The sequence below is a fragment of the Hylobates moloch genome, unplaced genomic scaffold (genome assembly GCF_009828535.3).
Source record: "Hylobates moloch isolate HMO894 unplaced genomic scaffold, HMol_V3 SCAFFOLD_2, whole genome shotgun sequence".
Classification (NCBI taxonomy): Eukaryota; Metazoa; Chordata; class Mammalia; order Primates; family Hylobatidae; genus Hylobates; species Hylobates moloch.
Genome location: NW_026652277.1, coordinates 7,036,455 through 7,062,649, shown reverse-complemented (window position 1 = coordinate 7,062,649; position 26,195 = coordinate 7,036,455). Strand labels below are relative to the sequence as shown.

The following is a 26,195-nucleotide window of genomic DNA, read 5'->3' as shown; positions in this document are numbered from 1 at the left end:
AACACGTCTCATGTTATTTACCCCAGAGAACCCAGTGTTCCCCTTGATTTCATCAGTGCAGTCAAAGCGGAATGTCCCGTGGTTTCCTTTCTTTAGTCAACACCTCTAAAATCAGCAGACTGAAGCTTTGCAAAAAATTCATTAATATCCTTCTAAACTGTGGAAATAGCTTGCGTCTTGCATGAAGGATTTTCTGGTCTCAGTTGCAGGCCAGCACCTTCCTGTCCTCCACTCCAGTACTGATATTCTGTTCTTTTGTTTTTCAACAGAAGAAGGCTCAAGCTTGGAGGAAACTGGCTTTAACTGGGGAGAATATTTGGAAGAGACAGGAGCAAGTGCCGCTCCCCACACATCATTCAAACACGTATGTAAAGCAGCTTGTGTCCTCTTCTCTGTGTCTAGAAAGCGGGAAGGGAAGGAATTTACAGGGAGAAGCCAGGGAACTCAATGGAAGAAGGGCAGTGGAAAGAGGGGAATTCATGGCCAGGCATGGCGGCTCACACCTGTAATCCCAGCACTTTGGGAGGCTGAGGCTGAGGCTGGCAGATCACTTGAGTTGAGGAGTTCGAGACCAGCCTGGGCAACATGGCAAAATCCCATCCCAACAAAAAAATATAAAAATCAGCTGGGTGTGGTGGTGCATGCCTGTAGTCCCAGCTACTTGGCGTGCTGAGGTGGGAGGGTCACTTGAGTCCAGGAGGTGGAGATTGCAGCGAGCCAAGATTGTGCCACTGCACTCCGGCCTGGGTGATAGAGTGAAACCCTGTCTCAAACAAAAAGGCAAGAGGGAGATTCAGCCAAGATTTCTTAGGAAGAAGGAGGAGACCTGGAAGTCAGCTTGGTTTCCCTGGATAGCTACAGGGAATATAGACCACAGGTAAGGTCAGCTTGAGTAAGTAAAGAGCCGGAAAACTAAACCAGTAGGTGTAATGTATTCTTAGTAGGTGTAATGGCTATATGTTTTCAGCTTCAATTAATATTTTGATTTTGAAAAAGCTCATAAAAGATTTCCAGCCATTTATTGGCAGATGAGTCAGATTAGAGGAACTAACCATAAATATGATGAAAACATTTGGATCCAACCAAAAAAGCCATTCTCATTAATAATATTTCTTTGGATGATGCAAATAGCATGTCCAGCACTGAGCAAGTCCTAGAAAATTAAAAAAAAGTCAGTTTTTATCAGGGTTTTGCTTTGGTGTAAGATACTGGTAATATATAATATCATTAGCAGGGAAAAGACTAACTCACCTGGGTCCTAAGAAGTTGGGTCCTGGAAATTTAGTCTTTAATTTTTGTTTTAATAGAAATAGAAATGGAGATTTAACTCTGAGAAACATTTTTCACTTTGTCCGTGCACGGCAAAGATTCAGCCTGAGTTTCATCAATAAATCGGGGCACTTTCTTAACCTGTTCTTCCTTTTGGCTCCTTGGCTGAATGAGGAAGACAGAACTTTGATTCTTTATTTTTTATTTATTTATTTTCTGTTAGCTGGGTCTCGCCATGTTGCCCAGGTTGGCCTCGAACTCCGAGCTCAAGCAGTCCTCCTACCTCAGCCTCTCGAGTAGCTGAGATTACAGGCATGCACCATCATGCCCGATTTGATTCCTTATTTTAATACAACATTTTATTCTTTTTAGAGGTGAAGTGTTCTTTCCAAAAGGAATTTAAGATTTTTATTAAATTTCTGTGACCCTGAAAAGGTAGATCATGTTTCCATTTCTCTTTATACTCATCATGCTGTATTTACTAGTTTATTATGAATGTGACTGTGGCTGTTTAGTAAAACCAAGAGCTAAATATTAAAACATAGCAAAGCTTTCAAGCATATGATGTGGTTATGGTCCTGCAAAAGCCATTGTAACATTTACATCTTAAGATGCTGAGATGATTTGGCAGTTGCCTTAGGCAGTTTGGGGAAGAGACATTGATCACAATTTTTCCTTCCTTTCTGTACTGAGAAGTTGTCAATTTCTCTCTGTAGGGAGTCACTCCCATTTTCTTTGATTCAGTCAATCCTCCCACCTCCCTTTTAATCACAATATAGTGTCCTGGGGGCCAGAGCTGGAGGCTGTCCTTCAGGATGCAGAAGTCCCCAGGTCTGTATGCCAGGTTTAAAGGAGAAGTAGCCTCAGACTCATGCAAGTGTGATTGATAATTCTGTCATCTCCTTTAAGCAGTGGCCACTTGTGGACAGCAGATATGTCAGCTTTGCAATGTTAAGACCCATCAGGCTAGAAAGCGTTTTCTGGGGGTGAGGGCTGGTAGATATCAATAGACTATCACCCTTAATTAAAAAACAAATTCATTTTCTAGGGCCGTGTTGTTCATGGAATAGCCACTGTCATGTGGTCCTCGTGAGTCCTTGAAAAGCGTGTAGTCCACATTCAGAGGTGCTCTGAGTGTAGAATACACACCAGGTTTCAGAGGCTTTATTCAAAAAAAAGAAAATTGGTCATTTCATTAATGTTTTTTATATTGATTACATGTTGAGGTGATAATGTTTTGGATATATTGGGTTAAAATATATCGTTAGAATTAAATTTATTCTTTTTTTTCTTAACGTGGCTGGCTGCAAATGTAAAGTTTAGCATGACATTTGTGGCTTCCATAGTATATTACTTAGATAAATACATGCCTATTTTAGAGCAACAGGAATATTGTTTGTAAGTGCCATATTTTTTAGTGGTCTTTGTCATCTTCTGGATGTATTATGTCTAGTTTAGTAATGGGTTTTCTCTATTTTTGATTCCTTAAGGTTGAAATCAGCATTCAGAGCAACTTCCAGCCAGGAATGAAATTGGAAGTGGCTAATAAGAATAACCCGGACACGTACTGGGTGGCCACGATCATTACCACGTGCGGGCAGCTGCTGCTTCTGCGCTACTGCGGTTACGGGGAGGACCGCAGGGCCGACTTCTGGTGTGATGTAGTCATAGCAGATTTGCACCCCGTGGGGTGGTGCACACAGAACAACAAGGTGTTGATGCCGCCGGACGGTGAGCCCCTGTTTCAAAGGCCTCGATTTACAAGCCGCCATCCTTCATGATACCTGTAGTGTTGCAAGGAGCAGACAGAACCTTGCGTAGAATCTCTCATGGTCTTAGTGCAAAGGTCTCCCAGTTCTTTCAGAGTGGTTCCTCAGGTGTCCTTAGCTGGACGGAGATCGGTGCATTTTCAGATGTCAGAGCTGGTGCTGACAATAGAGCCAAACTTGGCTTTCCGGAACTGAAAGTATGCCTAATCCTTAAATTACTTTTGGAGGGTAAGAAAGGAAGGCTGAAAGGACATCAGGAATTGAGGTCTTGCGTTTGGTGATTGGCCATGTTGCTTTTCTTCTGCTTTAGCAAGTCGACATTTTGAACAGTAACATAGAGCGCCTTAAGCAGGCTTCTCTAATAACTTTTCATCTGTCTTGTTGGGAGGCTGTCAGGGTGTCAAGCTTTTAGAAAACTGTACAGATGAGCACATGTACCCTAAAACTTAAAGTATAATTAAAAAAAAAAAACAAAAGAAAGAAAACCATACAGATGACAGAAAGGACATTGGTCTCAACGGAGTGGTCAAAGCCCATAGAGGTATGATCAGTTTAGTTGCTACAAAGCCACTGTTCTCTCCAGGGGCAGTTTAACCCCCAGGGGACACCTGGCAATGTCTGGAGGCATTTTTGGTCGGGGCCATGGGAGTTGCTACTACCATTTAGTGGGTGGAGGCCAGCGATGATGCTAAACCCCTGCAATGCACAGGACAGCCCCATAACCAATAATTACCAGGCTCAGCCTGCCAGCAGTGCTGAGGTGTAGAAAGCCTGCTGGAAAAGAATGGGCTGGACATGATAAATGCGTTGAAGGAATTCGTCTGATCCCGTAAGTGAGAAAACTGAGGGCAGCCAAATACGTGAATCTCGACACCCCACTCTCTGTGTTTTATTGTATGATAATGGCAGCAGCGATACTTGCAGGCTCTTGATGCCACCTTGCAAATGTGCGTGGTGTCCTCTTCGTAGCTAGCTGCCTATTTTCGTCTTGAAGTGACATGTAAACTTGGAGGGGTGAAATCCCCAGGTTCATTCTGTCTGTGGTATTTAGCCTTTCACAGTATCGGAGCTCTTTTTTTTTTTTTTTTTTTTTTGGTTATGATATATTGTTTTTCTGATTATTTGGAATAGCCTGTGGTTTTTTAACTACTCTTTGTTAGGTGTAATTGATAGCCTGCTAAGAAGGGGGTCATAAAATGGCTGGAGTTAAGAGTTGCATTTATGTGACATTTGTCAGGATCGAACCCATTGCCATGGCATTAGCTGACATTTTGACCCTTTATTGTCTCCAAAGAAAGAGAAAAAAGGTCTTCTTTCTTTCTTTCCTGCATTGGGTCTTTGCACCCGCTCTTTGCTATGCCGAGAACCTCCTTCCTTTCCGCGTCCTCCTCCTCCTCCAGCTGTCAGCGTGGCTCCCTCTTCCCCCTGCACCAAGGTTCACACTGTCTGTGCTCATAGGCCAGGTCACACCCTATCTGCACCACGTGGCTGCCTGCGCCTTCAGTGTTCATCACAGTTGCAGTTGTACTGTCTTTTCTTTTCTTTTTTAAGATCTAATTTACATGCCATAAAATTCACCACTTTAAAGTGTACAGTTCAGTGATGTTTTAGTATATTCACAAGGTTGTGCAACCGTTATTACTATGTAATTCCAGAACATTTTTTTTATCACCTCCAAAGTCACTCCCCATTCTCCCCCTTCCCGGAAAACCCTTGGCAAACACTAATGCACTTTCTGTTTCTGCAGATTTTCCTATTCTGGGCGTGTTACACGCATGAAATCCTATGCTGTGTGGCCTTTTGTGTTTGGCTTATTCTCCTAAGCATGGCGTCCTCAGGGCTCATCCTCATGGTAGCTTGTGTCAGAATTTCTTTCCTTTTTAAGGCTGAATCATATTCTCTGGCATGGATCGATCACATTTTGTTCTCCCTTCATCAGTGGGTGGACATTTAGACGCAGCTGTACTTCCCCTTGGGTGGTTCTTTGAACGGAGTAACACTTTATCCCCCCAGACAGTAAGCTGCATGGTGTGAACCCACTCATCTGTGTACACCAGCTCTAGCACGTGCTGCCTGTACTTGAGGAATTCTCAGTAAAGGTTCACTGAGTAATTGAGTGATGTACTGAAGAAGGTAAAAGTGCGGCTTACATGGCAGTCTGAAATAGCAAGGAAAAGAACAGTCGTTGTTACGAAGGGAGGAAGCACGTGCGCTCTCCTTCACCTTTCCTCCTCGAGCTGCCAATAGTACTGTGTGCACCTTCTCTCTGGACGTGCGAGCCTGGATTTCCAGCCTCTCTATTCAGGTGAGTGCTGGAGAATGGCTGTTAGTAAGTCAGGTTTTATTTTTAGTTCCCACTCCAGCTCTGCGTAAGCAAATTGTAGGGTCAGGAGGCACACCCTGGGAGGCACAGTGCATGCTCATGCTTTTGGTAATATCTGATTCACTCAGCCCCAGACCCAGCCTAAACGGGTCGTGAATGACATTGTTAGATCCGCCTTTGAATTAAAACCTCCACTGAGGTGAGAAGCTGTGGTGTAACGTTTGATTAATTTACCTGTGATTTCTGATCCGTTGTGAAATAAATCAGCCTTGATGGATGAATTGTACTGATGAAATATTGAAGAAATATCAGGTCTAGTTAGAGATTTAGAGACCTTCCCCCATCCCCAGCTCTGCACGCAGGTGCCACACATTTATGCCCCCGCACACTCAGGGGAGGTGTGTTCATGCCGGGGGCCAGATACAGGCTTGGGGGCACCAAGAGAAGGGCACACAGAGGGGGCACATAGAGTGGGTGGGAGCCTCAGGCCCCATCCTTATTGCTGACGGTTTTACCATCACATTCGTGACTCACTCTTCAAGTTTAACACTTGAGTCTTGAAAGGCCCTTGGAAAGGATTTAAGGTGGTTTCACTTTGTAATAGCTTCTCTAGTGAATAGTTTTAGAGACAAGTTCTGGGGTCTCGAATCTGAATACTCTAAGAGCTAATGGGTTCATTTGGTAAAAATGTATGCTGTCACTTGAGAAAGAGGGCAGAGTTTATTAATCAATTCTTCCTTCTCCCTCAGAAGACAAATGTGGCAGCAGTCACACTCTCAGAAACACCATCAAATTTGTATCCTACTGACTTTGTGCTATTAGACAAGACACAGCCACACTTAAAATGACAAGTTCAAAAAGAAAAATGAGAAAACCCTGGAAAAAGGGAAACCATAAATGTGATGGAAATATTTGAAGTCTTTTCAATTGTTAACAACTTATGCTAATTTGAGGAATTCTTCAGTGATACTTTTTAAAGAACTCAAAAACATTTAGTAGGTAATCAATATGACTTGGAAATCTTTAGTGTGGAGAGCAGAGTCAGGAAATAGCAGGTTCATGGGGCAAGAAGTTTTATTGATCGCTGTAGGACAGAATAATTATTGCTTTGTGGCCAGAGGCGGCAGTTGTTCCGGAGGGAATAGTAGAATCTATTTTTTGAACAAGGACTCTTGTTCGTGTGGTTTTTTTTCTGTCTTGGAGACCCGATACCATTGTAAATTCTGCAACCGTACCTGGTCGATCTTCGCTGTGGTTCAACTTGAAAGACACCGCAGAATATGAACAGGAGTTATAGCGATTCAGGGTGCATGATGTTTCTGTTTGGGAGGCTTCTTGGTGAGAGGGAGATTTTCTTACTGATTCTAGGAGTCAGGGTGGTATAAAGGGAGGGGCCTGTGGTTGCAGCCCAAGATCTGAGTTCTTATCTTGCCTTTGCCATTAACTTAGCTCCATGGGTGAGTCCCCTTCTTGGGGTTCTCATCTTTGCATGAGGGGTGTATTAGTCTGTTCTCATACTGCTAATAAGGACATACCTGAGACTGGTAATTTATAAAGAAAAAGAGGTTTAGGCAGGGTGCGGTGGCTCACACCTGTAATCCCAGCACTTTGGGAAGCCGAGGCGGGCGGATCATGAGGTCAGGCATTCAAGACAAGCCTGGCCAACATGGTGAAACTCCATCTCTACTAAAAATACAAAATTAGCTGGGCATGGTGGTGCATGCCTGTAATCCCAGCTACTTGGCAGGCTGAGGCAGGAGAATTGTTTGAACACAGGAGGCAAAGGTTGCAGTGAGCTGAGATTGCGCCACTGCACTCCAGCCTGGGCAACAGGGTGAGACTCCGTCTGAAAAAAAAAAAAGAAGAGGTTTAATGGATTCACAGTTCCACATGGCTGGGGAGGCCTCACAGTCATGGTAGAAGGCAAATTAGAAATGAGGAGCAAAGGCACGTCTTACATGGCGGCAGGTAAGACAGCGTGTGCAGGGGAACTTCCCTTCATAAAACCATCAGATCTCGTGAGACTTACTCACTATCATGAGAATAGCATGGGAAAAACCCATTCCCATGATTCCGTTACCCCCCACTGGTCCCTCCTACAACATGTGGGGAATTATGGGAGCCACAAATCAAGATGAGATTTGGGTGGGGACACTGCCAAACATATCAAGGGGGTTGTGGTATAGAATCTCTAAAGAGCTTTCTAGTCTGAAATGTCTAGGTTTGTGACCCTTGTGAAGGAAGAAAGGAAGGAGGGTTTGGGTGCTAGTTTTCCTATATAATGCACAAGGAATGGAGTTTAGTTTGGAGTTAAGATCCATGGACGTCTAGCCCAGGAATCTGTCCAAAGCACAGACATCAAGTTTCTGAATTACTGTTGGAGGTGATGACAGTTCAACAGATTGGGAGACACTGTCATTAGGTCAGCAAGTTACAGTGTGTGCCTGGGTAGAATTTTTCCCCATAAAGAATTGTAGACCCGAGTTCCCCATTGGAACCAGAGAACTGAGAGTTTTTAGCCCTTAGCTGAGTAATCAGCAGAAGCTGAGTCAAGTCAGTCGGTTGTGGATAACAGCCTGGGAGTGTTTGGGAATTTTGCCCTTGTTTCATGGGAGAAGGGAGAGAATGCCTTTCCTTGTCAGATGGAGGTTGTGGAGCTCCAGATCTTCGAGGACACTTTGGGATTGTCCAAAGTAGTTTTCTAGTAACTGGAGTCACTGCATTGAAAGAAAGTGGTTTTATTATCTTAGATGATAGTTTTACAGAGCACCTAGGACCCTGTGCAGTCCCATGTTTTCTTGCATTGCTCTTTTAAATTAATGTAAGCTGTGAATTAATGCAAGCCATCATTAGTCTGTGAAATGGTACAAGGAAGGAGAAACAGCATGGCGGCAGCTCCAGGAGATGTCATCACCAAGGGGATTCCCATCAGCAGGCAGAGCTCCATTAATAAAGACGCATTTAGAGACCTGGGCTCCGTGGCCAATTGGCCATTCAGAGAGCAGCGTTCCTGCTTGTGAGCTAATCGGGGCTAATCTTTCATATTAAAAGTATTAAGGAACATACGACATTAAAGCGTCACCCAATGCTGTGGAGGATTATGGCACTTATTAGTTGAGCAAAATGTAAAACGTTTTGGTTTAGTAAATCCATAAGGCTTGATTTATGCATAAGCACATGCAATGCTTGCAAAGGGCAGCTGCCAAGTAATTATTGTTTATGGTGAGAATGTATGGAAATCATTTAATCCAGTGACGACTTCATTGTTATTTATTGAAAAGCAGCAACATTACCTCTTAATGTCTGGGGCTGGGGAGCTTTGGAGATTTAGTTGGTGCCTGCCGAGCCCCCAAAAAGATGCTTGTGGAAGATTGCAGGTAAGTATGTGTGCTGATGGGGCTCCAAATAACACCCCTTGGCTTGTAAATGGAGACGTATTTATGAGTGCTTTCTACTGTTGCAATAAAAGTGTTGGAATTATAGTGCCTTAGGAGTCATGCTGCTAATTTTTATTTTCCCCGTTATTAAAATTTCTGTCATTTGAATTGCGTACTCTGCAGTCTTGGCAGAATTACTCAATTTACCATTCAAAGTTAAATCAAAATTAGTGGAGTTAGTTAATATACAACTCATTTGAATAAAGGAATGTTTATTCATGAAGTGTGAGGAGAAAGTGTGAAGATGGCCTTATGTTTATGTGGGCAGCTCCTGCCAAGTTTTAAAGCCTGGTTTTAGGACTGTTTTTGGGAATTGCCGTTTTTACTATAGTTGATTGTAGAGGACAAGATGCTGGCAGGTGGCACATGGGACAGGAAAGTGACTAGACAAGCAGGACTTACCCAGCTGTGACATGGCTCAACTGTGGACTCCGAGAAGTAGAATTAGGTTGTGTTTTTATGAGACTGACCCTTTTTAAAATTTATATTGTATAATGTAAATGACATTTCAGTAATATTAAGGGAACTTAAACAATCACATTATTTTCTTTGGTTATCTGACATTGTAACTGGAGTTCCATTTGTTTGTCAATCAGAAAATTTAGTATATATGCTAAAAACTCATAATGAGTCGTAACTCTGCACCCAGGGTTGAGGGAAGCAGAGAGACACTCATTAAATATTAGATAGCTTAGGAATAAGAGAGCAGAACACACTGCTATAAGAAAGGGTAGGATTATTTGACAAGTATGTCTGTAAATAAACCAAAAGTCATAGTTAGATATTTTATTAAAAAATGTTTAAATATTCTAAAATTTTTAAATAAATATTTTAAAAAGTGAGCTAGTATTGTATTGTCAGAAAGCCATTTTTGATGATGGTGTGTGAAAGAAGGAACATTCAGGTAGGAAACAAAGTAACCCTTTCTCTGTAGGCACTGAATGGACCTTTTACAACAATTCCCATGGTTTTGAATTCTATCTGATCAAGTAGAGAGTCTGTGTACACATTCATCATGGTGTAGACCAGGATGGGCTTGGCTTGTAGATGTGTGTGACAGAGAGAGTAGGTATGTGTGTGTTTGTAACTTTTGGTGTAAACAGTATTTAATTTTAATATCTATCATTTACACATCACATCATAAAAGAGTCCTCCTATGAATCAAAACCCTTCATATAGGTAATGGCAAATAACTCTTTGTTTATGAGTAAAAAATGAATAGCTTTTTTTTCCCCCCAGAATCCGTGTTTGGTGTTTGTATTTGTTTTTCGCTACTCACAATATGCCACATACTCTCTTTTTTATTTTTATTTTTTTGAGACAGGGTCTCACTCTGTCACCCAGTCTGGAGTGCAGTGGCGTGATTTTGGCTCACTGCAACCTCTGCCTCCCGGGGTCAAGCTGTCCTTCTACCTCAGCCTCACGAGTAGCTGGAACTACAGGCATGCACCACCATGCCTGGCTAATTTTGTATTTTTGTAGAGATGGGGGTCTTCCTGTGTTGCCCAGCCTAGTCTCGGACTCCTGAGCTCAAATGATCTGCCTACCTCGGCCTCCCAGAGTGCTGGGGTTACAGGTGTGAGCCACCGTGCCTGGCCCCACACACTCTCTTTGGTCATCTTGAACAGTGAATGAATGAATCACGAATTTCATTCTGTTTGTGTCATAGCTCTCCAATTAGAAGATACTTTTGTGTGCACCTCCTGTGGTACCAGGTAACGACTTTAATCCTGTCAATCCTCAGAACATCTTTGTGAAGTGGCTGGTATTATTCTTATTTCATAGTTGAAGAAAGTGTGTCTGTTCCCAGATCAGGCAGTTTGAAGTAGCTTTTAAGCTAAGAGGGTTCTGGCCGGTTCTGAAATCAATGCTTTGAAAATAGCAGGAGGTCTGTAAATATTTGTTTATTGATTAGATTATATCATTAAGACTTTAGATTAGAATGGTCAGACTGAATATCACTGAGAAAAGTTGTAGAGTTGGTTTCTTCGTGATTTTTAAGAGTAGGGTAGAAAGCTGCTGTCCAGAATATTTTCCAATTTGTCTTTTTCGGCGGCAAATACATGGAAGAGATGCGGTCTGGAAATTCTTTGCCGAATGGTAAGCATGAGATTATGTAAAGTTATGTAAATTGCATCAGATGCTATTTGGGTTTTTCTGCGCTACATGAAAACTGTAAGCATGAAGCAGTGACTAGAAGGTTTTCCTTTTTAGTGCTAGTCATAAATGAATTTATTTTCTCCTGCTTCTCAACCCAGCAACATATGTAATTTAAGTCAAGCATGTGTTTGATTCTGAGTGGAATTCGAAGGGGGAGTTGGTGCTGTGTGTTTCCATGGCCTCGTGGCTCATTTTTGCTTCATGTGTTAACTCCTTCACTTCCGTAATTGTCAGAGCCTCCAACTCATCTGGCCCCTCCCTCCCTTGGTGCCCTGCCTCCCCTTGTAAGGATCCTGGCCCTGGCCTGCTCCAGATTCAGCTCAGATGATCATGGCCTCGGCTGCGTGGAGGGCTTCTCTCCCATCCAGCTCCGTTCCTGCTGTGGGTGGACCCTTGAACATTGTGAATGATCCTCGGGTGTCTCTTGTATGGGAAGCCCTTGGCACCTTTACACAGACAAGCCCCCTGGGCATGGCGCGGCCTGTAGGACATCTGGCTGCTCCAGGCTTGACCTTGCCTCATTGACCTCCCTTTATTCCCCCTCTACCTCCACCTGTTCACTCTTCATTGTGCCGCTGACCGTCCTCTAGTTCGTTGGACTGGGGAGCTTCTCCCACTGTGCTCGCAGCTCTGGCCTCCTATACAAGCCTCTGACTCTCCTGCTGCTTCTTGTTAAGTCTCCTCTCATGGCTCCATATTCCAGGGCATACCTCCATTCCAGGGCCAGGCAGATGTTCTAGGGACATGCTGATGTCCCAGGGCCATGCCTCCATTTCAGGGCCACCATGCCTCCATTCCAGGGCCATGCAGATGTTCTGAGGCCATGCAGATATTCAAGAGCCATGCCTCCATTCCAGGGCCACCATGCCTCCATTCCAGGGCCACCATGCCTCCATTCTAGGGCCAAGCAGACCTATAGGGCCATGCTGATGTCACAGAGCCATGCTGATGTTCTAGAGCCAGATCTCCATTCCAGGGCTACCATGCCTCCATTCTAGGGCCAAGCAGATGTTGTAGCACCATGCTGATGTCCCAGGCCCATGCTGATGTTTTAGAGCCATGCCTCCATTCCAGGGCCATGCAGATATTTTAGGGCCATGCAGATGTTCTACAGCCATGCCTCCCTTCCACGGCCATACAGATGTTCTCAGGCCATGCCTCTGTTCCAGGGCCATGCACGTGTTCTAGGACCATGCAGGTGTTCTAGGGCCATGTTGAGGTCACAGGGCCATGCAGATGTTCTAGGGCCATGTTGATGTCACAGGGCCATGCAGATGTTCTAGGGCCATGCAGATGTTCTAGGGCCATGCAGATGTTCCAGGGCCATGTTGATGTCACAGGGCCATGCAGATGTTCCAGGGCCATGTTGATGTCACAAGGCCATGCAGATGTTCTAGGGCCATGTTGATGTCACAGGGCCACGCAGATGTTCCAGGGCCATGTTGATGTCACAGGGCCATGCAGATGTTCCAAGGCCATGTTGATGTCAGGGCCATGCAGATGTTCTAGGGCCATGTTGATGTCACAGGGCCATGCAGATGTTCTAGGGCCATGCAGATGTTCTAGAGCCATGTTGAGGTCACAGGGCCGTGCAGATATTCTAGGGCCATGCAGATGTTTTAGGGCCATGCAGATGTTCCAAAGCCATGTTGATGTCCCAGGGCCATGCTGGGTTCCATTGGGCTTCACTCTAGGGCTGTGCCAACATTCCAGAGCCATACCAACGGTCGTGCCTCCAGCTTGAGTCCTTCGGTTCTGCCAGTCATTAGGGAGAGTCTGCCTTTTTGAGCCTGGCTGTCAGGGAATGGTTGGTTTGTGCATAGCTTGTCTCCTGAGTCTAGAATCATGTTAAAGCTTGGCGAGTATGACCTTCAGTTCAAAGTCTTGGGAACTTAGATGGTTCCCAAGGATGATTCAGAGGTGAATTTGGAGATGTTTTAGTCAGGGTTTTCCAGAGAAATAGACCTGATAGGATCAGTACATACATAGCAAGAGATTTTATGTTTAGGAACATGTGATTGTGGATGATGGGTGAGCCCAAAATCTAATGGGGAAGATCTGTAGGCTAGAAACTTAGGAAAGAGCTGCAGTTTGAGTCTGAAGAAGGGGGAGCCAGTGTTGCAGATGAAGTCCGAAGGCTGCCTGCTGGAGAATCCCCTCTGGCTTTGGGGAGGTCAGCCTTTCAATCTATTCAGGCCTTCGACTGATTTGATGAGGCCCACCCACCAGCAAGAGGCTGATCTGCTGCTCAGTGTGTACTTATTTAAATGTTACTCGCATCCAACAACACCTTCACAGAAACACCCAGAGTAATGTGTGACCAGATGTCTTGTCTGGGCACCATGGCCCATCCAAGTTGATGCATAAAATTAACGCTGCCAGGCGTGGATTCAGAGCTAGAGCTGAATCACCCACTTGCTCTCCCCTGGCATCATCTTAATGCCTTCTGGAGAGGCGGAACATTTTGTGTACACTTGGAATCACTGTGCTAGTTTGCCTTAACAGACAATGTTCAGTTGATATTTCTGAATATAGATGCCCTTAACAGAAAGCTCTGGTAGGAATTCGAGAAATTTTGTGAAGTAAACGCATGGAGTATCTTTAATTCTGTGAAAGTATAAATGTCAGAGTGACAGGTCAGAGAGTCTCTTGAAAACCAATACGAAGTGGGTAGGAAGAAGAGGCAGAGACATTTCACCTACTTTTTAGGCTCACTGCCTGCTGCTCAGTAGCGCCACCACGATTTATCTGAATTCAGTGTCAGTTTCCATAACTGCTTATCACTCTACAGGTACCCACTGGGATTACTTACAAGGGATTTTGCTAATAAGGATGTACTTCCGGATACAGGGCTCTGTGGCATGCATTTAAAAAGGCAGTAGCTGGCTGGGCACGGTGGCTCACATCTGTAATGTAATTCCAGCACTTTGGGAAGCCAAGGAGGGAGGATCCCTTGAGGCCAGGAGTTTAAGACCAGCCTGGCCAACATGGTGAAATGCTGTCTCTATTAAAAATACAAAAATTAGCCAGGCGTGGTGGCACATGCCTGTAATCCCTACTCCGGAGGCTGAGGCAGGAGAATCGCTTGAACCCGGGAGGCGAAGTTTGCAGTGAGCCGAGATCATGCCGCTGCACTGTATCCTGGGTGAGGGAGCAAGACTCCATCTCAAACAAAACAAAACAAAACAAAACAAAACAAAACAAAACACAACAACAACAACAAAAACTCAGTAGCTAGTGTGCCTTCATCATGGGTTGCCTTGAACTCCTTTGAAAAGCCTGCGTCTTAATCATTATATGGCCTGTCCTCAACCCCGGGAAAAAAACGAACACGTGAGCAGCCTTTGAGGTTAGCATTACACTTCCACCAGGATGAGAGGGGCCTCCAGCCTGGGGTGTGCCTTTTAGAGAACGCAGAGAATCACATGCACAGACAACCATGTGTATTCAAGAGTACAGAGCTGCCTCTCCTTTGGATCCTGTTTCCAGGACTGGTCTCCAGCACCCTGTACCTACACATCAGGCTCAAACGGAGAAATTCTCCGCATCTCTTGTGCCCTTGGGAAAAAAACCGCTGTGTCTGAATGCTGTTATTTTGTGAGTTGTGGTGTTGCCACTGTCAGAGTAAAAGATAAATTAATGGGCAAATTACTTCTTTCAGAAAGCACAAATACAATAAATTTTTTACATATTGAAGAATCACTTTGCAATAGTTCTGAGCAGTTTCTATTCTGGAAGAAATTAGTACAGAATTTCCAACAGTTGTATACATTGACTGGGGCTTTATTTTTTATTTATTTATTTTGTTTTGAGATGGAGTCTCACCTTGTCGCCCAGGCTGGAGAGCAGTGGCTCTATCTCGGCTCACTGCAACCTCCACCTCCTGGGTTCAAACAGTTCTCTGCCTCAGCCTTCTGAGTAACTGGGATTACAGGCGCCCGCCACTATGCCCAGCTAATTTTTTTGTATTTTTAGTAGAGAAGGGGTTTCACTATCTTAGCCAGGCTAGTCTTGAACTCCTGACCTTGTGATCTAGCTGCCTCAGCCTCCCAAAGGGCTGGGGTTACAGGCATGAACAAAATTAACTTTGTTTTACAAAATGAAAATGAAATATTTTACCATATAAATTCATACTATTCTCACACATGGGAATCTGGAGCCCTAGATGTGACATGGATGAAGCCGATGTTGACTTTTTATATTGGCAACTGAGTGAATGTTGAATACTGGAACTGTGGATAGTTTTATTTCTTTATAAACACGCTTAATGAGATTCAGTGCTGAAAAAATAGATAAAATATTTAATTTTATTTTAATATTTTAAATTAAAATGTTTGATATTCACTAATTTTAATTTGCATTTTCCTATTAATTTTAGTAGATACTTTAGAATCTTAGAGTAGGAGGACATTTGGAATCGTAGGACACTTAGAAGGAAAATATCATTTTTGAACAAAATGATTAAAAAATTTGAATTTAGCATTTTCATTTTACGTATTTTGATGAAAAGAATTAAGATGAAGCAGACTAGGTATAATGATATTTTATCTTTTAGTCTGTTAGGTGATTTCTGTGACTAGAACATAAATTATGTGAAAATCTAGATTTTTAACTAAATAGTTAATTTTGCTGAAAGGAAGGCCAAATAGATAAAGATATAATCATTTATGACTTATGTAAGTCTTTATTTGATTACTCATCTAAACATTGCTGGCCCATCAGCAGAACACCCAGACTCATGTTGTCATAATTGAATTTAGTCATCTCTGGCTTTTGGCCAACTTTCTGTCATCTGTGCTCTAGCGCTTTTCCAGACTTTTTGATTGACATTATGAAGATATATTTGTCAGTGAAGGAGGACAGAGCATACTTTACTTAAAAGCCTGTTTGCTTGATTAATAACTTGTAAATCTTAAACATGTGCTACGTGAGCTACATTTGTATTTGCACTTGGTGTGTCTGGGCCTGTTTTAGGGTTCAGATAGAGCCCCTGTGAACTAGAAGTCTTTCTAAGGATGATTTGGGCACACGTGGATTTAGGGAGCCAGTTTCTACATCCACCAGGCCTGTCTTCCGTGAGACTGATCTGCCTGAGAATAGACCAGTGCCGTCCTTTCCCACCTGTCCTGTCTTCTCTCCCACTCTTTCCTCTCCTACGTTGGTTGAGAAGGATGTCACGAACTGAGGTATCGAGATCTCATACCCACCATGCCAGCCATGACATCCGGACACACCAGTGTATCTTTTTATGTTTACTCATGACACCGCCATGTTATTCATGTTATTTTGATCAAGACTAATGACAACTTTAATAACCTAAGCCAAAAGAAAATTTTCCTTTTATGGTCAAAGAAATTTTTTAAAAAGTTGAATTATATACTGCCTACTTTTTGTTGTTGTTGCAGAGAAATTGGATAGGATAAACAATACAAGACTGTTGGGATAGGAGTCTGGGGGATATAGGCTGCTTCTATAATTTCAGGGAGGCAAAAGAACTCTATACAGGCTGTTAAAGTAGTACTTATTCATGTATTTTTTATTTATTTATTTTTTTGTTTTATTTATATATATATATTTTTTTGGAGAGGAAGTCTCGCTCTGTCACCCAGGCTGGAGTGCAGTAGCGTGATCTCGGCTCACTGCAACCTCCAGCTCCTGGGTTCGAGCGATTCTCCTGCCTCAGCCTCCCAAGTAGCTGAGATTACAAGCACGCACCACCACACCCAGCTGATTTTTTGCATATTTAGTAGAGAAAGGGTTTCGCCATGTTGCACAGGCTGGTCTTGAACTCCTGACCTCAGGTGATCCGCCCACCTCGGTCTCCCAAAGTGCTGGGATTATAGGTGTGAGTCGCTGTGCCTGGCCTATTATGTATAATTTTAAAGGTAGGATGGAAGGTATCAGATCATTTATTGAGTGTATTTATGGGAGTAATATAGGAGTTTTATTCCAAATGTCAGAGTTGCAGTACACAGGAAATTACATCCTTTGTGATGAGTGAAATGAATGAAACATTTCTCAATGCCAGTTTGAAAATGCATGATGGGAGGACATGAATTCTTCAAGATTCTTGTATGGGGGGTATATGAACAAGAAAGTTTGAGCACAGGTTTTCACAAATGATACTCAACCACAGCCCTTCTCATTTACCCATTAACATTTTTTTTTTCTTTATGATTTAGATGCTTAAATGTTCTCAGGGCTTTGGAAGGATTTATCATAATTGAGCATTTGCTGAGTTTCTATTTCCATCGTTGGATTCCTTTGGTAATATATTTGCAAGTCTTTCTCTGAGTTCTTTGCTAATAGGAAAGCAAGAGCTGACAGGAAGATCTTGGGTGGATGGGTAAAAATGGCTACTGGCTGCTGATTTGGTCCACTGTACCACCACATTACTGTTGACATAGTAATGGGAACACTTTAATATCAATCAGTGCATATTGTGGTTCTATTCAGTGCCTCATGTTTTTTGGGTGGGAATATATGATATGGTTGTTAATAAGCATTTTATATTGAAGCACACTGGTAATATAGTCAACTTTTGGCCAATAGTGTGTACTCAGTGATGAACTCAATTTTGGCCAAGGGTGTTTTCTGTGGTGGCCCCCAATGTACTTATTTTATTTATTTATTTATTTATTTATTTATTTATTTATTTTTTTGAGATGGAGTCTCACTCTGTCGCCCAGGCTGGAGCGCAGTGGCGCGATCTCGGCTCACTGCAAGCTCCACTTCCCGGGTTCACACCTTTCTCCTGCCTCAGCCTCCCGAGTAGCTGGGACTACAGGTGCCCACCACCATGCCTGGCTAATTTTTAGTATTTTTAGTAGAGATGGGGTTTCACCATGTTAGTCAGGATGGTCTTGATCTCCTGACCTTGTGATCCGCCTGCCCCGGCCTCCGAAAGTGCTGGGATTACAGGCGTGAGCCACTGCGCCCGGCTCCAGTGTACTTATTTATTTGTTGGCCATTTCTTCCCTGCTGTTGACTGTTTCACTCCTTGGCTTAGCAAGAGGTGTTGGGAGCTGATTTGAAACTCTAATCTCTGGAAGCATGGGGAATATGACTCCTCTAGTCTGGGTGGGGACTTCTCTGAGATAGCATTTCTTTTCTTTTGAGTTTAAAAATGTGTCATCTAAGCCTGGGCAACATAGCAAGACACCATTTCTAAAAAAAAAAAAAAAATTAACCAGGTGTGGTGGTGCATGCCTGTAGTCCCAGCTACTCAGGAGGCTGAAGCAGGAGGATTGCTTGAGCTCAGGAGGTTGAGGCTGTGTTGAGCTGTGATTGCACCACTGCACTCCCACCTCGGTGATAGAGTGAGACCCTGTCTCAAAAGATCTTTATGCTATACATTTTTAGAGGTCTGTTCAACAGCTATGGAAACTTCCAAGAGCCAGGCGCTGACCTGACCCTGGCACCTGGAGCGTTCCTTCGGGGAGAATCCACCTGTGGATGAATAGAAAGATCCCTGCTCTCTGCTGGTATTGAACTAAAACACTGGCGTCTCTGGAACTGAGTTATGTATAGTAAGTGGCTCCTCCGGCCAGCATACGGGGTGGGAAGTGTTGGTGTGAGTCACCTGGCCTGAGCTAGGGCCTCAGGCCTGCCTAGCACTGAAAGGAGCCTGGAAAAAAGTGACTTCATCTGCTTGCATCATACTGTCCTCATCTTCACGGTGACAAACTGACACAACCTTGCTGTCAGTTTGATGGCAAATGCTCTCTGTAACCTGTCACTTGGAAAGTTCCCTCCTCATCAGATTTTTTTTTTTTTTTTTTTTTTTTTTTTTACAGGTAAGAGGCTTTAATAGGCCTTGACGAAGGGCCGTATGAGTGGAGAAGTATCTGTGCCCTAATAGCAGGGCACTTGAAATACAGCCACAGGGGCACAGTGTCTTTCCCTCAGCCAGTAGCTCCTCCCTCGGCCACGTCCACTGTCTAGAATACTGTCAAAGAGCTGCGTTTTTACCCACTGTGAGCTCAGAGAATTTTGATCATACTTGCCATGTGCTATAATGGATTATGGATACCTGATCTCAGCCATTTGCTTATGAAAGTAAGGCTGTGTGAATGTTTTATTACCAGAAATACACATTTTGGATCCTAATGCCACCACTTAATTAAATGTGTGAACCTGGGCTAGGTATTTTCCCTCTCAACTTCGTGACCTGCGGTATTCCCATATGTAAACTGGGGATAATGAGACCTGCCTTACAGGATCGTTTTGTGCATTAAATGGGATTTGTGTAAACTCCTTAGAGCAGTGCTAAGAATGAAGGTGGTAATGAGAAATGCAGTTTTTATCCATCCTCATTCTTCTGGTTAAGGATGGTATTTTATTCACCTTTTGATTTCTTATAATGCCTTGCACATAGTTAAAGCTCAGCAGTTGTTAAATGAATAAAGAACAAAGCCTCCATGAAAAAACAACACACAAAACTAATTAGTACTAGTGTATGTGTACTATTCACTGGAGGGCCTTTTCAAATCCTACCACATTCATAGACAACAATCATGTTATTTGATTTTGAAGCCCAGCACATGTTGGAAGCAGAAAATTAGAAGCATGAGAAGACAGCTGTTAGTCATGCATATTGATATCACAAATAAATCCTAGCGGGCCACCCAATTGCAAGGAAGGAGGTGGAGGAGCTGGGAAAAGTGGTATCAACAGTAGAGCAATCTAATGCCATTTACCACAGGAGCAGATAGCCCCATCCACAGATCCAAAGGGAGTGTGGTTATTACCAAGGGAATTGCCAGCTATTGCACAGTAAAGCAGAATAATTGATTTATGGCACTCAATCCTCCAAAAAGTTGTAAATTTCTTTGATATCTACCAAGTAGGTGGCAACAGCAAAGGCTAACCTCAGGGGGATTTGCACGGAGGAAAAACAAGATTGTAAAAACCTGCTGTTCTAGGAGTTGAAATGTATTATTATTATAGCTGTTGTAGAACTTTTCTCTTCTTTGTCATGCAGACTTAAAGTATAAAACAGTCTTTATTCCAGCTTGTTAAAAGTGGGAATGCCGTAAACCAACACAGTGAGCCTGGAGCAATGACAAGCTACACAAAAATTAAACATATTTGTATTTCAAGATGTAGCGAGCTATCGTGGCCCGTTCATGGCCACTTTGGGAAGACATTTATCAGGAGGAAGCAAGATGGCACTAAAGCGTGGGAGAGGACGGAAGCTGGAGCTGTCATGGGTGCAGAATAAGGCTGGCCCGGAAGGATAGCTGGGTGGGGTCACACCTGATAGTTCAGATATCTTTTGCTATCGATTTTCTAATTTTCTAAGATGAAGTGTTAAGGTCCCAGCATGTGGATGGTGCCTCCAGATGGACAATTCAGGTTGCATGTCCCAGACCTGGGGATTGGGACTGGCCAGAACAGACCAGACCCCATCAGCAGGATGGACCAGACCCCATCAGCAGGATGGACCCCATGGAAAAAAAAATCTAGGAACTAAGACACGATTGGGCAGGAGGCTGGGAAACTTACTAGGAAGGATCAAGGTTGACTTTGCCACCGTGACCTAGCCACGAACACGATGGGAAGAAGGCTGTAGAGTGGGGCTGTGGGCAGCACCTCCCGGGGCCCTGAATGAAGCAAGCTTGGAGAGCGAGCTGGTGTGTGGGTCTGAGTGGCTTCTTTAATGTCAGCATGAGCCTAGGAGGTGCTGATGTAGCCTTATTGCCTCTGAGAGTTGGCTTCCCATAGGGGCATCCTAGACATTGGATGATTTTTGCATCGACATCTTCAGTCCATCAAATGTGGTCCTTGAAATCCCAGCATCCTCAGTTGGTGATGGACAGGGGACAGACATTCGTGGTCTCACGCTGAGGGTCTTAGGAAGGCAAGAGGTGAATAAAAGAGTCAGGGATTGAGGGCCGGGCACGGTGGCTCACACCTATAATCCCAGCACTTTGGGAGGTCGAGACAGGCAGATCACCTGAGGTCAGGAGTTTGAGACCAGACTGCCCAACATGGCAAAACCCCGTCTCCACTAAAAATACAAAAAATTAGCCGGGCGTGGTGGCAGGCATCTGTAATCCCAGCTACTCAAGGGGCTGAGGCAGGAGAATTGCTTGAACCTGGGAGGTGGAGGTTGCAGTGAGCTGAGATCATGCCACTGCACTCCAGCCTGGGTGACAAGAGCAAAACTCCGTCCCCCCTGCCCCCACCCCCCCCCCAAAAAAGAGTCAGGGCTTGAAAGTGAGAGGATGCAAACTGCATCCTGTCCTGCCCATAGGGTGTTCTGTCCACCTTAAGTTTGACGTGGTGGTTCTGAACCAAGCCTGAGACTGTGTTAGGATGAAATTCCAGGAGGCTGTAGAGTTAGGCAGTCTGTGCCGAGCATTCCATCACACGTGCCATTCCACACTATTTGGAGATCGAGCAGAACAGCTTTGATTGATGCTGGGTCATTTTGTTTTAGATCATTTTCACATTTATGATCTCTGGGGTTATGGAAGAGGTCTGTGATTCTTGTGATTTCAAGAGAGGGGATTTAAAAATGGATGGGGTGGTTTGTTACAGATTCATGAGACTTGGGAGTGAGAAGGAAAGCGGAGTTGGAGAGGTGGAGAATGGGTGGGGGACCATTCTTGACCTGGGATCTCTGTGACCAGGACCCTCTCCATTTCTCATCCAAATGTCCTTTTCGGAGGTCTCATCCTTGTCACGGTGGTGACAAGACACGGAACTTATCATTTCTAAGGACTTGAACACCCTGAGTGCCTGAGGTTGCAGAAATGACCATGGCAGGTTCCCTGCCATTCACGGAAACTGAAATGTACCAAAGAGCTGATATCCAGGCCAAACAGCGTTTGTGTTGGAGAAGTTGCCTTTCTCTCAAAAAGGATGGATAGGAAGCAGTTTTTTTTAAAAAATCTGCCTGCTTTGTGAAGTTGAACACAAATCTGGTTACATCCAACAGAAGATAGAGTGATTATACAACATGAGGCTTAAATGTTTGTCTTTTAAAATGTTCTTAGGGAATGCAGCAAGAATTTACAGTAGCCAACCTGTATTTCCAAGGAGATTTAATCAGAGGAAGTATCAAAGAATTGAAGATTAGTATGATTTTGAGGGTTTTCCTAATTATTTTTCTGATGATCTCTTCTCAACTAACAGAGCTGTTAAGCAGAGTTGATTAAACAATGTCAATTTTTTGAAAAGCTCTTAATGACATATTTACACAGTGGTTATGAAGAGCCCCCCAAAGCCCATCATGGATTATAGGAGCAAGTTATAGCCATTAAAACCATCTGTAATTATTTTTTTCATAGTAGAGAGTGACGTCAAGTCATCCGCTTCTGTTCAACATATTTCTTAGAAAAGGATGTCTCAAAACTTCTTTTGAGACCGTCACAAAATGAAACAACTCCCCGATCCCACACGAACCTCTCCTACCACCCTCAAACAGAAACCGACCCAAACTCTTTGAAAAGCTCCAAAGAAAATAAAATGTTTTTAGAACTTCTTTTCTTGTTCAAATGTTTGATTGACTCGTAGAGATGAAGGGATGATGATGATTTATATGCTTGATGTACTGTTATTTGGAGTAATGTTTCGTTAGATTTGTTTTGTGAAATGAAGAAAGCAGTATGTACTTTACATTTTTCATCTGTACATCTAATGTGCAATTTGTTAGCCCATCAAAATTAATTTTAGATCCCAAATGGATCTTTAGATTTGTAAGTACCGTTAATGGTTTCTTCAGTTATGTGTATGTATTTATGTGCCCTTCTTGGGTGAATTTCTGTGAAGGATTCTGCAGGGTGAATGTTAACATAAATAACTAACCAGCAAATGAGTGTCAATTAAAAATTCTATTACCGTAATTGGCCGTGGCCCTTCCTTATCAAAGTACAGTATGTTTAGATCAAATTTAATTTTTTCGAGATGCTTGCCTGCTTAGTTTCCCAATTGAGCTCCTCTTTCTGCCAACAAAAGAAACTGTTTTCCATTTAGAGGAGCATCTTTCTACGCTACCTTCACATGAATACTGTGTTCAAACACTATAAAGATTTTTAAGTGTTTTTTAAAAACAAAGAGATTTGGTCATTTTTGCGGGTTTCTTTTTTCCTTCTAAATTTCATGGTCCCTTTTATCCTTTCTTCCTGGATTCTCTATTTTTCTTTCTCAAAATTTCCCCCTTTCCTGAGGGATTTTTGCTTCCAGCTGATGTGAGGGCTTTGATGGTATAGTTTATGTGTTAGGATTACCACTGCTGTTCCCTAAAGGCCCTAAAATACTGTGGCTCAAGTTAATTTAGAAGTTCACTGCTCTTTCTTCCAAATTCCATGTCTACATGGTGGAAGGCTGGTTCTCCTCCAGGTTGCCCAGCAAGAAAAAGGGAATGGGAGAGGCTGGGGACAGCAGCTCACCTCCCACTAGCAAAAGTCTGTCTCCGGAGATTCTACCAGGCTGTACCTAGTTACAAAGAGACTGGGAAAGGTACTCCCTAGCTGCGGGGCTCCTCTTAGCTAAAATCCCTGGGGTGGGGAGCCTGTTTTTCCTACAACAAAGAAGGGAGGGAAAAAAGCCCTGGGGGACAGTTAGTCTCTGTCACAACTTATTTAGCTACACATTTTTGTTTTGTTTTGTTTTGAGACAGAGTCTGGTTTTGTTGCCCAGGCTGGAGCGCAGTGGCACAATCTCGGCTTACTGTAACCTCCACCTCCTGGGTTCAAGCGATTCTCCTGCCTCACTCAGCCTCCCGAGTAGCTGGGATTACGGGCACCTGCCGCCATGCCCGGTTAATTTTTTTTTTTTTGTATCTTTAGTAGAGAGGCAGAGGTTTCACTGTGTTGGCCAGGCTGGTCTCGAACTCTAGACCTCAAGTGATCCTCCTACCTCGGCCTCCCAAAGTGCTGGGATTACAGGTGTGCACCGCCTTGCCCAGCCTACAAAAAAATTTTAAAGATAACTAGTTCATCTTTGGAAAACATCTAAAGGAAAATGTAAGAGTGTTAAAATACAAAACGGAATGGTATTTTTTTTTCTTCATCTGGGAGTCAAAATGTATTGTCCATAATTGATATACCAGTGTAGATTTTTTTTTTTTTTTTTTTTTTTGAGACGGAGTCTCGCTCTGTCGCCCAGGCTGGAGTGCAGTGGCGCGATCTTGGCTCACTGCAAGCTCTGCCTCCCAGGTTCACGCCATTCTCCTGCCTCAGCCTCCCGAGTAGCTGGGACTACAGGCGCCCGCCACCACGCCTGGCTAATTTTTTGTATTTTTAGTAGAGACGGGGTTTCACCGTGTTAGCCAGGATGGTCTCGGTCTCCTGACCTTGTGATCTGCCCACCTCGGCCTCCCAAAGTGCTGGGATTACAGGCTTGAGCCACCGCGCCCGGCCACAAGTGTAGATTTTTAACACGTGATCTTTGCTGTTGATGGAATAGGGGATGCACTTTTCCTTGCACTAACGTTTAAAGAGATGGATGTTACCTGTGCACAATATTTGTAAGAGACGGTTCTAAAAGATTTGTTTTAAAAATTACCCATGTCTTGCTCACATCCTTTACCATGTCCTCTGTTTCAATCTGGATTTTACTGTTTAAGATGAATGCAAGCAATCACCAAGACACAGCATCATAAAATTTTAGAACACCGGGGTCAGAAAGATCCTACAAGTGTCTAGAAGTAAAACAAAACACAACAGATTATTTAAAAAGGCTGGTGATTAAAATGTTTTGATTCAATCACTTTGCACAAGGGGATAAGAGCAAAAATTATACAGTGTGTATTATAGGATGCATATAGTCAAACGTCAGGCTCAAAATTAGGCCAGTAGCTTCTGCCGCTTGGACGTTAATCTTGAAGCAAGGAAGAATGAGGGAATTTCAGGGGGTGAGGACAACAGAGTTAAGGTGTTCAGTGCTTTTATTTTTGTCCTGCACATGGTAGCAACTAAGTGCTTTGCTAAATAGCAGTGATCCATCATTTCAGAGTCAGGGACTGTTCTTGGCACTCGAAGTGGAATGTTGAAGTGGAAGTTTTGCCTCCCAGAGGATTTCTGTTCCGGCTAGTGTCTGTGTCGCTGTGAAGACGTGGAGGAAGGGCGAATGCCATTTATGCAGGAGATTCTAGAACACTCGGTTAAGACCGTCTGTTGATGGGTCTGGGGAGAAGGGAAGGACACACTTCTGTGTTTGTGGCTATTTGCTGCTGGGCAGCTTGTTGATACTCCAACTCATCTGTAGTTGTAGACTTGGCCATAGAATGAAGAATGTAAAAAAGATATTTGGGCTGGGCACGGTGGCTCACACCTGTAATCCCAGCACTTTGGGAGGCCAAGGTGGGTAGATCACGAGGTCAGGAGTTCGAGACCAGCCTGACCAACATGGCAAATCCCCGTCTTTACTAAAAATACAAAAATTAGCCAGGTGTGGTGGCGCGTGCCTGTAATCCCAGCTACTCGGGAGGCTGAGGCAGGAGAATCGCTTTAACCTGTGAGGCGGAGGTTGCAGTGAGTGGAGATCCTGCCACTGCACTCTAGCCTGGGCAACAGAGCTAGACTCTGTCTCAAAACAACAATTAAAAATAAATATTTTTGGAGTTATTAGTTTATTAAACTGTAATTTTCTTATTTCGGTAGGAGATAATTATGTATTTAGAATGGTCTTGAAGGGACATCATGACATCTAGAGAGGTCATTTGAAGCTACAAGGTCTGGGACATGGAATTGGTCTTTTATAAGCCCTGGCACCTTCTAAGGTGTCTCACCTGCAGACCCCAGGGAAGCCATTCAGCTTTCTGATTCTGTGGTGGTTTCTGTTCCCTCCACGGAGGTTCCTGGCTCCATCTCTCTGTGAAGCCCTGTCAAGGTTCTTTCACTTTCTTTCTTTGTCTCCTTTTTCTCCTGATTGCCTGAAATCACATTACAACTCTCTTGTATCATCTTTATCCATGTGCCATAGCTCTTTTTTTTTTTTTTTTTGAGACGGAGTCTCGCTCTGTCACCCAGGCTGGAGTGCAGTGGCACAATCTCAGCTCACTGCAAACTCCGCCTCCTGGGTTCACACCATTCTCCGCCTCAGCCTCCCAAGTAGCTGGGGCTACAGGTGCCCGCCACTGTGCCTGGCTAATTTTTTTTTTTTTTTGTATTTTTAGTAGGGATGGGGTTTTACCTTGGTCTTGATCTCCTGACCTCGTGATCCGCCCATCTCGGCCTCCCAAAGTGCTGGGATTAAGGGTGTGAGCCACCGCGCCCAGCCCATATC

At 43.7% G+C, this 26,195-nt stretch overlaps 1 protein-coding gene across 6 annotated transcripts in view; it reads left to right on the top strand.

Annotated features, from left to right (window-relative positions):
- Positions 1 to 268: 268 nt before the first annotated feature.
- SFMBT2 (Scm like with four mbt domains 2) overlaps positions 269 to 26,195 on the top strand; it is a 211,682-nt gene continuing 185,755 nt past the window's right edge. For 2 of the 6 annotated variants that reach the window (XR_009211057.1, XR_009211058.1), the window contains exons 1-2: positions 284 to 364; positions 2,760 to 3,000. Coding sequence is in view for 1 of the 6 variants with exons in the window: in XM_032151529.2 (XP_032007420.1) it covers positions 2,796 to 3,000 (205 nt within the window). In the remaining 5 variants the exon portion in view is untranslated. Of the gene's footprint in view, positions 365 to 2,759; positions 3,001 to 26,195 lie in introns of those variants that run through there. The other 4 variants (XM_032151529.2, XM_058431343.1, XM_058431353.1 and 1 more) reach the window with 4 other exon arrangements.